Genomic DNA, 15371 nt, shown 5'->3' with positions numbered 1-15371 from the left:
CAGGAAAGTGTTATGTCAGGAAATTTCTCAAATCCAGGAGCCATTGGCAACAACATCACTGTATTCACGATAACCGGATTATTTCCTGAAATAGATTTTTTAACTAGAATATCAAGATTAAGAACCTCAATGCTAAACTTAAACATCATCATATAATTCAATAACATCCATGATAACTAAGCTACATTAAACGAAATTCGTATCGAAAAGTGCTGCATCAAGAAAGACATACAAGTACAGAATACAAATTACAACAATACAGGATTAAACAGAGAAAAAGATCACTAAAAATGGATAATTCATTTAAGAAATTATTATACAATCTACAAGAAAATAGTAAATTCATGCATAAATGTGGCACTACATTAATTAAAAAAGAAATTAAAAAATAAATCTTGAACATAAAGATTTTACCAAAATTGAAGTTGACTCTGTTAGTTCCTTCAATATGAAAGATGGTAATCGAGTCAACATTACAGCTTTCTGCAACAGTAATAATCTGGGAAATTCTTCTGAAGTTAACCCTCATAATTCTGTTCTTACATTTACTGGTATTAAGGAAATCCTGCAGTGCAGTAGAATTGAGGACGAGTTGACCAGCATCATTAGTATCGACATTTCGAGCCGTAAAATCAACTCTATCTTCAGTTACTTCAATCACTCCAAATCCAATAGGATTGAAATCACGTTCACAAAGTGCATCAATTGCTAGTTTAAAATTGTTTAATGGGGTTATCTTGAAGTTAAAGAGTTTTTCTGGGTTTTGTTTTGAAGATTCTGCCATGGTAGTAAGTAGAAAAACATAGGAAACAGAGAGAGGTTAACAAGATTAAGCAGAGTAAAAATGAATATCAACCCAAATAAAATGTAAGTAATCAAGAAACGGTTAATATAATGGTGAATCAGCAAGAGTTTGTTACACTTTTTTGGTTGGTAACATAACTAACTTCCTATGATCGTTAGTGCGTATGCATATATGCTGTAATTGGGCCTTTATTCTTGACTGATTTGGACTTGTAAGGTGTAATACGGCTGACCCAACGAAATGAAGCTTGAACATTTCCGAGGCCCCATTGTGAAGTTTGTGTCGTGCTATTTTTACTTAAGACCGCGTAATAAGTTATTATGATCGACTAGTGGTCATATACAATTTTAAAGACATCATATCCCGAGATTTGTTAGCACCAAGTCTCAAAACTTCCGAAATTAGTTTAATATTGTGGATGCCTTCAATTTTGGACAGTTTTGAACTATTTTGAATCTATAAAGATACATGTTGGGGTTGCTCCCATAGACCTCATGACACCTCGATAGTCAATCTGGGTGATTAGAACTCTCCGCTTTGCATTTAAACTATCAAATTTAAAGTTTACAACTTATCGGAGATGGAAAAGATCTCGAAAAAAAATTTGACCATGAAAAAGTAGTACTTTAGTTATTAGGGTCCGTTTGGTGGTAGCGTTTTGAGTAACGGGTAGCGCTTTGACTAGGTCAACACTAGTAGATAATTATTCAGGTTTGACAAGGTAGTGGTGTAAGTAATGAACAATGGTAGAGGTAGTGGTTGCTTGGATAGATTTTCACTAACATATGGAAAACAAGCGTTTCATCACCCACAAAAGTAGCGGTGCATGTAAATCTCTGACTTCTTATTCATCACGTCCAGCAACTTTTTAAATTTTTTATCCAAATTCCTCCATTAGAGATTAATTAAATAACTACAAGTTGTTTAGAGGTTCTCAAAAGTTGTCTTAAACAGAGTAATGTCAAGAGCATAAGTGTCAAGACCACAGTGAAATTATTCTTCTAATTTGTCAAGCAAATGTACAAATCTCCAAAGTTCTGAACTCCCAAGGAAAAGAAGGAAAGAGTAGAAATTATGTATAACTCTTCTCTCGCACTTTTGGAGTGGGCCAATAAATTTACATATTTTCAAATAAAAGATAAATAATCTCAAAATAAATATAGGGGAGTAATAGAAATGGACCTTAAATTGGGGTTCACCACTTTCACTTATTGATTCTTATTGAAAACTATTTTAATTGTAATAGAACGTAAGCCCTTAATTCCTGAACTTCTTATATGAACTTATTTTTCATAAAAGTAGGTGAATATAACATTACATATAAGTTCAATTTAGTTATTATTTTGTAATTTTTTACAAGTACATTTGTACATAAATAAGCTTATCATTACCAATTTACCATCATTTAAACCTATACTTTCATAGGAGGTTGTCCCTGCCTTTTTACCTTTTTAGTAATGTTGATCAACTGGCATACTTGTAAATAAATGGCCAAAATTTACACAATAGTCATTGTAGATTCGTTAACACGATTAGTTGTTTTGTTAATTGTTCTATCATGAACAATACACATTTTATGATTAATTATATACAATACAAGTTTGTCATTTTGATAAATTGGATTGTTTATCAAGAGCATAAACTTGTATTTTCTCATTACATAGTTGCATTCAATATTTTCTAAAAAAAAAATAAAAAAATAAGTTGCATTCAATAAGACATCATAGTTAGAAAAATCAATAATTAACAGTGGCTCGCCTACATACTGTACTCCATAGAAATTACTCTGTATTTAATTATGCAAGTATGTCAATTACAATATAATTGAAATTTAAAACTTTGTATTTGAATTGTATCAGTTAAATGATTTATTTTTTCCATTGGTATTGTACGAGTCCCTCCTTGAGCCTATATCCCTTTTGGTTCCCTTTTCTTCTTGCACAATTTTCAACATAATATTGTAATTAAAATATTTCTCAAGTTAAGTATTACAAAAAATTCTAAACGGTCCTATCGCTATAGTGCATACGCTATTAAGACTTTTCGAGAAATTACATATTTAGAATTTAAAAATCAAGATGAATATCCTCCAATCCCTTCCCATTTTGTAGGACTCCCTTCTCTCTAAATTGCATTTACTTTACAAATAAATTTACATATTTACAAATAAATTTACATATTTACAAATAAAGATAAATAATCTCAAAATAAATTTAGGGGAGTAATAGAAATGGACCTTAAAATTGGGGTTCACCACTTTCACTGGTTCATTAACGAAAACAAGTACTCATCCAATATCTAAGGAGCACGGGTATCTTTTGATGAAGTCTAGCTATTTCTTAATCACATTATTATTTCCAAATGTGAAACGTCTAGTTGTCTATATAATTTTTACAATATTTTCTGTGTCATTTCTTTCAACTATATTTTCTTAATTCAATCCTTATATTATTTTTGTGGTTAATATGGATGACCATCTAATGTGCTCTTTAATTTTTTTTAAAGTTAAGTTCATTTGCCTAATTTTATTTCCAAAGAACTTAAAAAGGTTATATGGTTAAATCTAAACCTGGCAGATAGGTCATTCAGATCGGGTATGGGTCGGGTCATTTTCGGATCGGGTCATTTTTGGGTCAGCTAACATTCGGGTCAGGGATGGGTCGGGTCGGGTTGATTCGGGTTTCGGGTCAACTTCGGGTCAGGTGTCGGGTCAATTTCGGGTCAAGTATGTTCGGGTCAGGTCAAAATGTGATCGGGTCATGTTCGGGTTGTTTTATTTGTGAATCAAGCTCAAATGAATAAATTTATACGTAGTATATATTTTGTTATTGTTATAATAAAAACTATCAATTCAGTTTATGAGCTTAGCTACTGTTGAAGATAAACAATTTGAGTTACTTTTGGTACAAGACATTTTAAGTTCAATTATAAGTTAATTTTAGTTTGGGACATGTCGAGTATCGAGTCTATTCGGGTCAAATTTGGGTATTGGGTCTGTTCGGGTCAAAAACTTCGGCTCAATCACTTCGGGTCGAGTCAACTTCGGGTTGGGTCAGTTCGGGTGTCGGGTCAAATTCGGGTCAACTCCATTTTCGGGTCGGGTATGGGTCGGGTCGGGTCAATTTCGGGTTTCGGGTCAATTTCGGATCATGGGTCGGGTCTTGGGTCATTCGGGTCGGGTCATTGGGTTTGGGTCAGGATTGCCAGGTCTAGTTAAATCAATCTAAAAACTGATTTTTACATTACTATCTCCCAACTAATTATTGGTGTGTTCAATCAGCCTTATTATTTTTATATATCTTATTAAAACAATAGAACTTATTAAATCTTACTGGAAACTATTTTAATTGTAATAGAACGTAAGCCCTTAATTCCTAAACTTCTTATATGAACTTATTTTTCACAAAAGTAGGTGAATATAACATGACATATAAGTTCAAGTTAGTTATTATTTTGTAATTTTTTTACAAGTACATAAATAAGCTTACTATCATTACCAAATTACCATCATTTAAACCTATACTTGCATAGGAGGTTGCCCCTGCCTTTTTACTTTTTTAGTAATGTTGATCAACTGGCATACTTGTATATAAATGGCCAAAATTTACACTAGTCATTCTAGATTCGTTAACTCGATTAGCTGTTTTGTTAGTTGTTCTATCATGAACAATACACAATTTATGATTAATTATATACTACAATACAAGTTTGTCATTTTGATAAATATGGGTTGTTTATCAAGATCATAAGCTTGTATTTTCTTATTACATAGTTGCATTCAATATTTTCTCAAAAAAAAAAAGTTGCATTCAATAAGACATTATGGTTAGAAAAATCAATAGTTAACAGTGGCTCGCCTACATATTGTACTCCATAGAAATTACTCCGTATTTAATTATGCATGTATGTCATAAATATAATTGAAATTTAAAACTTTGTATTCAAATTGTATCAATTAAATGATTTATTTTTTCCATTGGTATTGTACGAGTCCCTCCTTAAGCCTATATCCCTTTTGGTTCCCTCTTTTTTTTGCACAATTTTCAACATAATGTTATAATTAAAATATTTCTCAAGTTAAGTATTACAAAAAATTCTAAACGGCCTATTGCTATAGTGCATACGCTATTAAGACTTTTTGAAAAATTACATATTTAGAATTTAAAAATCATGATGAATATCCTCCAATCCCTTCCCACTTTGTAGGACTCCCTTCTCTCTAATTAAATTGCATTAACTTTCCTATATATTAAAAACAAAAAGAAATTCACGTTTCCTTACCTTTGAAACTAGATTCATATGCACGTTATAATTAAGTGAATTAGGTTTCTTAATTGATATATACACCAACCATATATATATTAAACGAGATGAGTAAATAAAATTTACAAGCATTTTTAGTTGTTTTATTAGCTAGACACCATAGTATCACCCGTGCTTAACTTATATAATAGAGAAGAGAAGATCTAGTTGTTATACAGAGTACGACTGTTTACATTTCACATCTTAATGAAAATTTGCAAAACATATTCAAGTGTAACCCTTCGAACAAATTAACAATTCAAATGCAAATTATAGAAAAGGGATATCTATCAAATTTACAACACCAAGTATATATAACTCACAACAATTTTTTGGGTACACAAATTGTTTAGGCAATGCCCTCACTAGACCTAATGAATGTCACACTACATAACATAATTTATCACCCAAAAATCCTCGTTTAGAGAATTTGATCTTAAACATCCCTCTCATAGATGAGAATTACCACCAAAAAAATACAAGACACAACTAAGCTCTAAAAAATACAAGTTTGCTAAAAAAATTATTTTAATTTGCACTTAGAATTACAACAAACTTTCCACAATAACACAAATTCATAAAGATGCTTAAACCACCAAGAAAACCAACGAATCATGCATGGAAATGAACAACCATTGCATTGCACATATATAATAGAAAGTAATGATGAACTAATCGGAACCGTCGCGAATTCGGTCGTGCACCACAACAAAGTTGAAGAACAACACCAAGCCAGGACTAGTCAGCAAGTAATCTTGACTCCAACCATCTCAATTTGACCACCATTATAAGTTGCGCATGTCTCCGTAGAAGTGATGCTACCTGTTATTATTGACATGTTATAATAAATGAGTAGTGAGTACTAATTATTTTACGGAGTAATTAATTTTCTACGTTTGATTCTATTTAGATATGCTCATACAATAAGAGCAAATTCGATCAAGAGAAATGGATCGATATGATATTACTAGTAATACTACGTGTATATATGAGAATTTAATTGTTAGTAGTATCATCCTCTAATTGAATCATTATTTCTAAACAAAATTCAGGATTATTACACGTTACGTGTAGTTATTATTAATATAAAAAGTGACCTATAAGGTTCGTTATTACAATACCTAGCTAATTAAAATAAAGCTAAGTGCAAGCATGCATATATATTATATATACCTTGAGTATTAGTATATTGTTGCAGCATTTCCAGACCTTATAAGCCACAAAAATCAGCATGATGAACGAAGACGGCCACACAATTTTGCCAAAATTACTCCATTGTAGAACGACCAAGGTACCACTTTGACCATCATTATTCTTCGCGGTTTCTGAATAACTTGGTGGTTCATTGCGAATAGCAACAACCGAGGGAGAGATGATCAGTAGAATAGCAAGAAGAGAAAATGCGAACGAGTTTGGCATTTTTGTTATATGAAAGATAAAAGATAGGAAGAGTTTATTTTGATGTTGGAAGAACTGAGGAAAATGGGAGTGATGTATGTAAGAGAGTTTTCTTAGCTTCGCATGTTGTACATAAAATTATATAAAGTATATATACTTACTGTCTATTGAAATGTGAGGCCGATTTTACGCGTGTATTAGCTATTAAGAGCGTACATATAAAAAAGTTTATTTAAACCTTTGGACCTTTATTTGGACCTTTGAATAATAATAATAATAATATGCCAAGGTCCAATATTTGTATACTTATTATAATGTAGATAACGTAGTATAGTATAATCATGGCTTGGACCTTTTCCTTTCTTTTTTTTTTTGGTAGAAGTGGGCAACCAGAATAAAACGTCATTATCACATGTTATATGAAAACATTATATTTTCTCCGTTTTTATTTTTAATAATATTTTATTTAAGCATGCATATCAATGTAAAATTTTAATTAATGAATTTGTTAATGATTATCTAAAAATGTTAATAGTTGCCTGCTTTTAACTGCCAAATTTCTTCATTTGGAAAAATAAGTAAATCAAATTTTCTTTTATTAATACCATTATTACTTGAATATAAGCTCATTATTACTACTCCGTACCATTTTCTCTCTCTCTTTTGACAAGCCAATAATATTATTTGAGAAACAAGCCATTAATATTACAACCATTTTCTCTTTATCTCTTTTGACTTTTTTTGATGAAATCAATTTATTGAGCTAGAAAAAAATCAAAAGAGAGAAAAAGGATCACAAACTCACATCTCACAACATTTAGGGGTTCAGGTCCAGTTTTGATTTTATTTTTTTTGTTTTGTTTTTTTTATAAATAAGGCGACAACGATAAATAAACAATCTTACTAGTCGGTATCATCTTGAGTTCTTGACCCAATAACTCCACGCAATGACGCATACTTTTATGCAGCTAGGCTAGGCTACTTCCATCAAATTTTTCAATTGTTCGTGTAGTTTCTTTGAAACTTACTATAGAGTGCTTATATCTTAGCTTCGTAATCCTAAATCAGAGGGATTGTTTTGTTCACTTTAATTTTTATGTATTTTAAGTGTAATAAGTTTAATTAAGTTCAGTTAAGGTCATGAAAAATAAATTTGATATTGATTACCGAGGTACAAGTTACAATTAAAATAAGTTTTAATAAGTTCATAAAAATGAAAATCATGTAAATAGAATACACTCTTAGTGGCTATAATAGATGAGAATAACTCCTAAACATATAAACTTAGGGCCTGTTTTGATTTACTGAACTGAACTGAGCTAAACTAAATTGTTTATAAGAGAAAGAAATTAGGAACTGAACTGAAGTGAGCTGAATTTAAGCTAAAGAGAACAGGTCCTTAATGTTAAACTTTTACCTCGGGAAATGAAGTGATATATATATATATATTGACGGAAAATGAAGTGATATTAACTTTATATCCGTTTCAGTTTAATTGAAACATGTCGGCTTATACGCTATTTATATAGGCTAACTTTGATTGCATCTTTGTACTAGTATATTGTTGTTGAATTAGTGTAATGTATGATTTGTATTTTTATAATATAATTTTATTAAACATTAAATAAAAATGTAGAACCTAAAATGGGAGGGATATTTGATTTTCAACTTGAATAAACTTTATGAGATACTAATGTAGAACTTTTGATAATAGATTATTTTAGCCACACAAGCGAGTTAAGTATTCTGGCTTTAAAAGAAATTACATTTTATTCCCTATACCTTATTATAAATTTATAATCCATTTACATTTAATGGGCAATAATTAGTTTTAAAGAAACCCAAAAAGCTAGAAAGGCAATTCCTTTAGTAAAATGACTAACATAAAACCAAACTGGGACAGCACATCAATAACTACGAGTAGTAAGTTAAACAGACATAAGTATAAATGAAATAGTGCTTATAAAACAGATACTTCGTATTAAACTGACAAAAAAAAAAAAAAAAAAAAAAAAAAAAAAAAAAAAAAAAACAGATATTAAACTGAAATAAATAATTAAAAAACGAAGAATCTTTAAGAGTTCAAACATTGATATAGCATAATGTTTCAGTGACAGTAATTACAAGCCACAATATTTTGTAGAACATTTTGCATGAATAACAGGGCACTCTTGCATTTCAGTAAGCTGCACATATCCTAGCAAGATGAGCTCTGAATACATTGGAGGAATCTGCTAAGAGTCCTGATTTCCATGAACCTTCCCTGCAATCGACGTACAAGACAGCAGTATTTGCAGATAATTTGCGATGTACAAAATAATTTGCAGATAGTTCAGCGTGAATAAATGTAGAGAACGATACGGAAAAGGGGGGAGGGGGGAAACATTTTTTCAGAAGGGGTGGGGGTGGGGTGGGGAAGGGAGGGGGGTAAAAAATATCAGGGTTCTCCTCCAAATATTCATCAGTAAAGCTGAAAAAGAATGCCAAAGATGTAAATTCTCAAGCCAATGCATTTTGCTGCAACTGCAGGGGACTATGGATGGTATATCTCCACTGTATGTACATAATTCTGGCATGATGTCACCACTTGAGCACCAAGGTAAAAATAAGGGGGGAAGGGGAAAAGTTAAATGTCACCACTTGAGCACCTAGTTCCTCTCTTGCTTTGGACATCTATATACTTTTCTTTCGTTTATTAGGGTCTGTAACTTTCAGACTACCAACTGCCTTAAATTAGCTCATTCATCGTGATAAGGATATATATACATGTAGTGTACATGGAGTATTCCCTTTCGCACAATTTAATTGCTTTAACAAAATCTTTTCTCTTCAAATATTTTTCAAAATTACTCAACAGGCTTTGGATAAGACAGGGAATACAGCATGTACACTAAAAAGTATTATGGTCCCAATTGGCTTTTTCCAAGGAAATGGCAAGTTAATACAGCTTGAGAGGGTAGATCCTCTAACCTGAATAAAATGTGCTGTTTTTCTTGCAGCATACAAGAGGTTATGCAGGTTTGAAGGAATTTTCCCAGCCCTGGAAGCCTCGCATGCAATAGCTGCCCCGGAGAAATTGTGCCCTACTCTTCCTCATGGCACCAAGGTTGTGGTCAACTGCAGTGGGCGAAGTGACAAGGATGCCGCCACTGTTCAGAAGCTTGACCAACTTTTCTAATTCAATGCTATGGTGGGAAAAAATAATCCATCAAACAGCACTCACTATGACTGCAGCGAATCTGAACAACATATAAGTTTTGGCACAGAGTGCAAAGGTCTTGCACTAGAAGAAAAGGCTAAGCATGCAACCAATAAATATCAGAAAGAAATCTACCGGCTGGTAAGACTAACACAAGCAGATTAGCTAAATAATATCATAGAAGAGATTGAGGAGATTATCAGGAAGATAAGACTAGTTCTACCTCTTTGGAGATTCAAGCCCTCAGAAGTCAGGCCAATAAAATAAACATAATCTGTATATATGTAATCACGTCACAACGACGGTCTTCTCTTTACTGGAGCCATAATATACACATTAATAGATAACAAAAATTTAAATAGGCATAGTGGTGAAAGAAAGTATAGGCTAGAAGAGAAGGCCATTCTCATAACTTAGTGTGGCTAGCTACTGTAATTCCAAAATATGCAATGTTGAAGCCTTTTGCAGATAAATGACATGACACCGGGGATAGCTGTAACCAGCTGCTTCCCTTTCAACCCTGCAAATTCATATTTTGGGCAGTAGCCTTCTCTTCATATCAAATACAAAGTAACTGATTAATGAGCAAGGGATATTTATTTCATCTCAAATAATACCAAATTAGTTGCAAGTTTGCTTTAATAAGTCATAAGATGGAGTGATGGACCATCAAACTTAATTAATAAATGTGTAATAACATTTGGCACTTAGAATCCAAAATTCAGAATCCATAGTTCCTTCAGCCTATTCATCCCACACACAGAATATGCACGTCGCACAAGATAAAACCTAATTGCTCAAAACCATAGACTCTCCCCACGCATTATGAATTATGGCCACTACTACTAGGCTTGAGTCACTCAACCACAAATCTTCAGAATTTGTTTCATTCCCAGACAGAACATTTTCATAAACCAACAATTCACAACATTGGCATTTAGAATCCAAACATCAGCAGTTAAGAATCCAAAGTTCCCCCCACATAATCAGTAACATCCACATACCGAACACGCATGTCTTGCAAGGAAAACCTAGTCTCCCTAAACATTATGGATTATGCCACTACATTTGAGGCACTTGAGCACGAATCTTTGGAATTTGTTTTATCGCAGGGAGAAAGAAATCACAGCTCATGTTGAGCAATATAATTGTGATACCATCAGCAAAATAAAACACAGTGATCTCTATAACTTTGTGGCATTCAATATATTTTTTGAACCAACGTATAATAAATAGCATAAAGTAGATACTAAGGCTTCATTTTTTTCACCTTAGAAGTATAATTACAAGAAAAATAAGTCAAAATTGGGCCAATAAATTCAGATAAAGGCTATCACATTCTGTTAACAATTGAAATAAATGTGTAGCACTACAGATAAGTTTCAGTAAGTTCAGTAAGTTAAGGAGTTTTCAAGTAAGCAGAATGAAGCCTAAATCTCTATTTCATAACACACAAAAAACAGTCAAAGCAGAAGCTCATATGCCTTAAACGCACCAAACGTAGGGGAAGATAAAGTGCTTAGCAGAAAAAGTTTGATCTCAGTCAATCAGATTCTTAAACAACTTCTTTATGAAGGATATTGATGTGTTGCTTGGGAGTGAATCACTCATGACCCAATACTATAACAGATAGCTAGCTAGCTAAGAAATTCGGATTGCAATATAAAGCTTATAAGAATCTTCCTTTCAATCACTCGTCTAAATTTAATTAGAATTAAGAGTAAATTGACAATAAATTCTAGTTTGATTTTGTCCAGGCCACAGAAGACAATGTTACCAGTTGCTCCCACTTCTAAATGAAGAAACAATAGTAGGGAGAACTGACAGTAAAATGATTATATTAGAGGAAATCAGGTAATTAACCAGAATGTTTTAGCCAAAAGATATGTCCTGAGAATCATGATATAGCTTAATGGCCATAATTACATTCCAAAATATATGTACCTGTTTGGTAAGTAGGTGGTAATGGAAATAAACTTGTAAATATATTTGAAAGGAAATTTCTATGCCAGTGCCCACGTAATGTTAGATCACCCCAAAGTATCTCTTTTTTCATAATTCATTACCATACATCACCAGTTAAGGGAGTGGTATTGGGTGGTAATAGATATTTATTTAAAAATAAACACATGTTTGGGGATGAGGAAACATACTTACATTATCATGGTCATTTGCATGATAGATTCATTGCAAAAATAAAAATGAATTCATAATCCATACCACCCTTTATAACCTCCTATTAAATGGGCTGTTTTTGGTATTATTTTTGAAATTCAAACACTGCCTAGATCCCAAAAATCAGCTACGAGACAAGTTCCAGAATTTACAAAACTATGTACTACAGCATATGCAAGTATTTAGTACTACCTAGGGCTCAATTTACTTGCCCCATTCGACCTAAAAAAACAGTCAAATGAGGCAAGCAAATTGAGGTGAAGGGAGTATAAATTATACTTCATATTAACTACTTATAACAAATTAGTAAGTCAACAATATTGATCAAGGATAATTACTGTTCTAAAAGCAAAGGAAGTATGCAATCATAAACATAACTATCATCTCAAGTCATAAGCAAATTATACAAGCAACTATCAAGCTCTGTTACCTGATGGACAGCGACCAAGTAGAATCTCCACACTGTCAGAAACATAATTCCAGGAGCACACAAACTGTCAACTAAACAAAACAAAATATTAAATAACAGGCTAAGTACATAATAAAGGAGCTAAGAAAGAAAAAACACCGATCCAAGTAACAAATTCTCTCATGGCATTCACAGTACAAGTTAGAACTAACTTTCCTACGGACAGCTTCACTTAGATAAGCAATGGCTGGCTTACAACTGTAGTATAGTTGTCTGGTAACAACTATCAAAGAGTGCCAACTATCTCAGGGAATAGCAATGAGCAAAACAATACTAAAACAAAAACAAATTTTGCATTCTCTCAACAGTTTATTTCGTCAAATTGAGGAATCAAGTTATGCACACAGCATCTTCATAGTCAGTGTGAACGAATGCCTCTTACATCTTAACTTTGAATTTCTCAGACCCTTTCCAACAGTATCTCCATGAAATGCATCAAAGAAACAATATAGTTCTAGTAAATAAACTGGAATTGCATGGTTGAGAAATGTTATCAAATTCTGAAGAGAGAGAGAGAGGGGGGGGAGAGAGAGATTATTTAATGATAATGAAAAGACCAAAAATAGCACCATATCAAACACCAAAAATAGCACCATATCATGTTAAAGCATGGTGGAAATGAGTTTGGGGTTTACAGTTCATAATTCTTCAATCTTCCCTTCATAGAATTAAACGCAAAGTAAGTTGTACAATATCTCACAACATTCCCTGTCACAAATTTCAGCAAAAATAATTTAATTTTTCAGCTCTCCCTGAAGAAATACAAGATAGACCATCTTAATATCATAAATCGGCAGAGAAAAAAATAGGGTACCTGACCCCTGGTTTTCTTCAGGAGAATCCTAACTAATAATTGATTAGGTTCTCAATCCTCAATCAATATGAAAATGCTTTTGTATAAATTTTGAGAGAAGTTGATTCAAGTAATTAAACAGTCAGTCTGATACTCAGTTACATAGAGTAAAATTTACTGATCACAAAGTGTTCAAAAATGTTCCTCTTATCACCACCAGCTGACAGATTGAAACACTACCACTAACCAGAATGGAGGTTCACTCCACCTCATATACCATTTGCTAAAAGTGTCCTCAATTCTTCATGATAGCCAGCGCTACCACACCTTTCTGGCATGAATATTTTTTTTTATGAAGCTTCTTATACTAGCCACCCTGGCTTGAAAATCAAACAGAATTTTTCATATTTCTGTTCTACTCGTAACTAGGAAAAAAAGAGCAACATTCATTCTTTGTTATCTTCATATCCTAATCAAATTACGACAGCTCTTAAAGCAGGTCACTTGATCAGTCAAAATTCCCTCGTCTAAGTAGTAGAAGTCCCTTTTACCCTACAAATATAAGCTGTACAGAGCTCAGGTAACTCATCTTTGTAGGGTAGCACAAACTTGTTTAAGAAAAAAGACTCGCAGCAGCATACAGCCGTCAACATTCCCACTTTAACAGTGATAAGTTTCCTCTCTTCCAAGACCTTTAATATAGTATAGCGCGGCAAAACCCTATCAGTCATACTATATGACATCACATAAGAACGATTTGCTAAGTACCCTGGTTGGCATCCCAACTCATTGATGAAAAAATTCAACCGCTCACGAATTGTTTTCTCCGACAACACCAAACACCGCGGTGCCTTCCTCATCATAACCTTAATATCAGAATCAGTCCAACCAAAGCTCCTAAAAATCCCATACTTAGGTTCCAGGGTTTTCTCACTCAACGAAGCTAGCAATACAACAGCATCAGAAAACTGCATCAACTTGGGAGGAATCTCAAACTCCTCATGGACCCTCTTTAAAATCTCTTCAACCCTTTTAGGATCACGCCCAAAAATCTCAGTATATTGAACTAAAAGATACAGAATTCTTTCATTACTGATACCATACTTTCTAAACAGCTCTATATTAGGCTGTAATCCTGCAGCAATATCAAGACTCATCAACCAGTATGATCTCTTCAAAAGTTTGAAGAATTTTTTGTCATCACCCACAATTGATTTCACATAACTTATCATGGGTATAACCCGATTGGTAAAACCGCTTCTTAAAATTGAAGAATTTGAAGCAACAACATCAGCTAAATCAAAACCAGAAATACCCAATTCTTCTAAAGCTTTAAATTTGGGAATTAGGGTTCTATCAACCCTACATTTCAGCAAAATTGGCAAAGAAAATATAAGTCTTTTCATCTGGGTATTGCTAAATCCTCGTTGTTTCAAGAAATCGACAACTAAATAAGGGTTTTGAGTGGATTTAATGCGATTTGATTTACTGACCTTACTCCAGGAAATAGCTGCTTCTTCCCTTGAAAAACCCAGAGATTTAACCATGAAATCCACCATAGAAGAGGGAGAATTTTCAGTTGCAGAAGATGTTGAGTATAGAAACAAGCGATTGAGGTGGAGAGAGAGATGGGTCCGGAATTGGACGCCATTAGAGCACAGTTTCAGCATTTGCGATTCAATTCAATGTTTTTTTTTTTTTTTTACACAGAACTAAGAACGTGCCGCTGAAATTCAAAGGGCTAAATTGTGCTAATTGGACATTAAGGGGAGGTTTGGTTCGCGGAATTGTTACCTCAACCGCTTGTTCTAGGTATGAGGTTTAAGGTACTAAGTGAATAGTATAATAAATCAAAACGTAATATTTAAATTGTTTCGGTGTTTTTTGATATCCTGTAGGAGAGTTATAATTTCAAGACTGAATCCGTGCGCCTGAATTTGCAAAACAACAGTGAGGAAAGTAAATGAGATCGGGTTCCTCTTAAGAGGGGTTTAATGCGCAGCAATTAATGTACATGTGTGTCCGATAATTTCTGAATGAATGTTTCCCGGGGGTGAACATCCTCCTTTTATAGTCTTGAAGTGCGTGTCCAATACTAGGTTTTTAGAAAACCTATGACTGATTGGGCTTTGCCTAGGAATTTGGGCCATTGGAGGCCAGTTTCCTGATTGGCTGTTTGTTTGCCACATGTCATGGCCTGATTGGTCCATGTTGGACCTCTCACGAGGTG

At 33.2% G+C, this 15371-nt stretch overlaps 1 protein-coding gene across 1 annotated transcript; it reads right to left on the bottom strand.

The window, feature by feature from the left end:
• Nucleotides 1-8574: 8574 nt before the first annotated feature.
• On the bottom strand, nt 8575-15092 carry LOC110712169. Its single transcript, XM_021890612.1, has 2 exons — nt 13163-15092; nt 8575-13056 (listed from the first exon to the last, which is right to left on the bottom strand). The coding sequence occupies exon 1, from the start codon at nt 14809-14811 to the stop codon at nt 13669-13671; it is 1143 nt and encodes a 380-aa protein (XP_021746304.1). The 5' UTR covers nt 14812-15092; the 3' UTR covers nt 8575-13056; nt 13163-13668.
• Between the last annotated feature and the right edge of the window lie 279 nt (nt 15093-15371).

Source organism: Chenopodium quinoa, unplaced genomic scaffold (assembly GCF_001683475.1).
Source record: "Chenopodium quinoa cultivar QQ74 unplaced genomic scaffold, ASM168347v1, whole genome shotgun sequence".
Classification (NCBI taxonomy): Eukaryota; Viridiplantae; Streptophyta; class Magnoliopsida; order Caryophyllales; family Amaranthaceae; genus Chenopodium; species Chenopodium quinoa.
Note: the sequence above shows the minus strand (reverse complement) of the source record. Positions and strands in the feature narration are given on the sequence as shown.

Coding starts and splice junctions, on each gene's coding strand:
- LOC110712169 (XM_021890612.1), bottom strand. CDS start 14,811: ATGCTGAAACTGTGCTCTAATGGCGTCCAATTCCGGACCCATCTCTCT.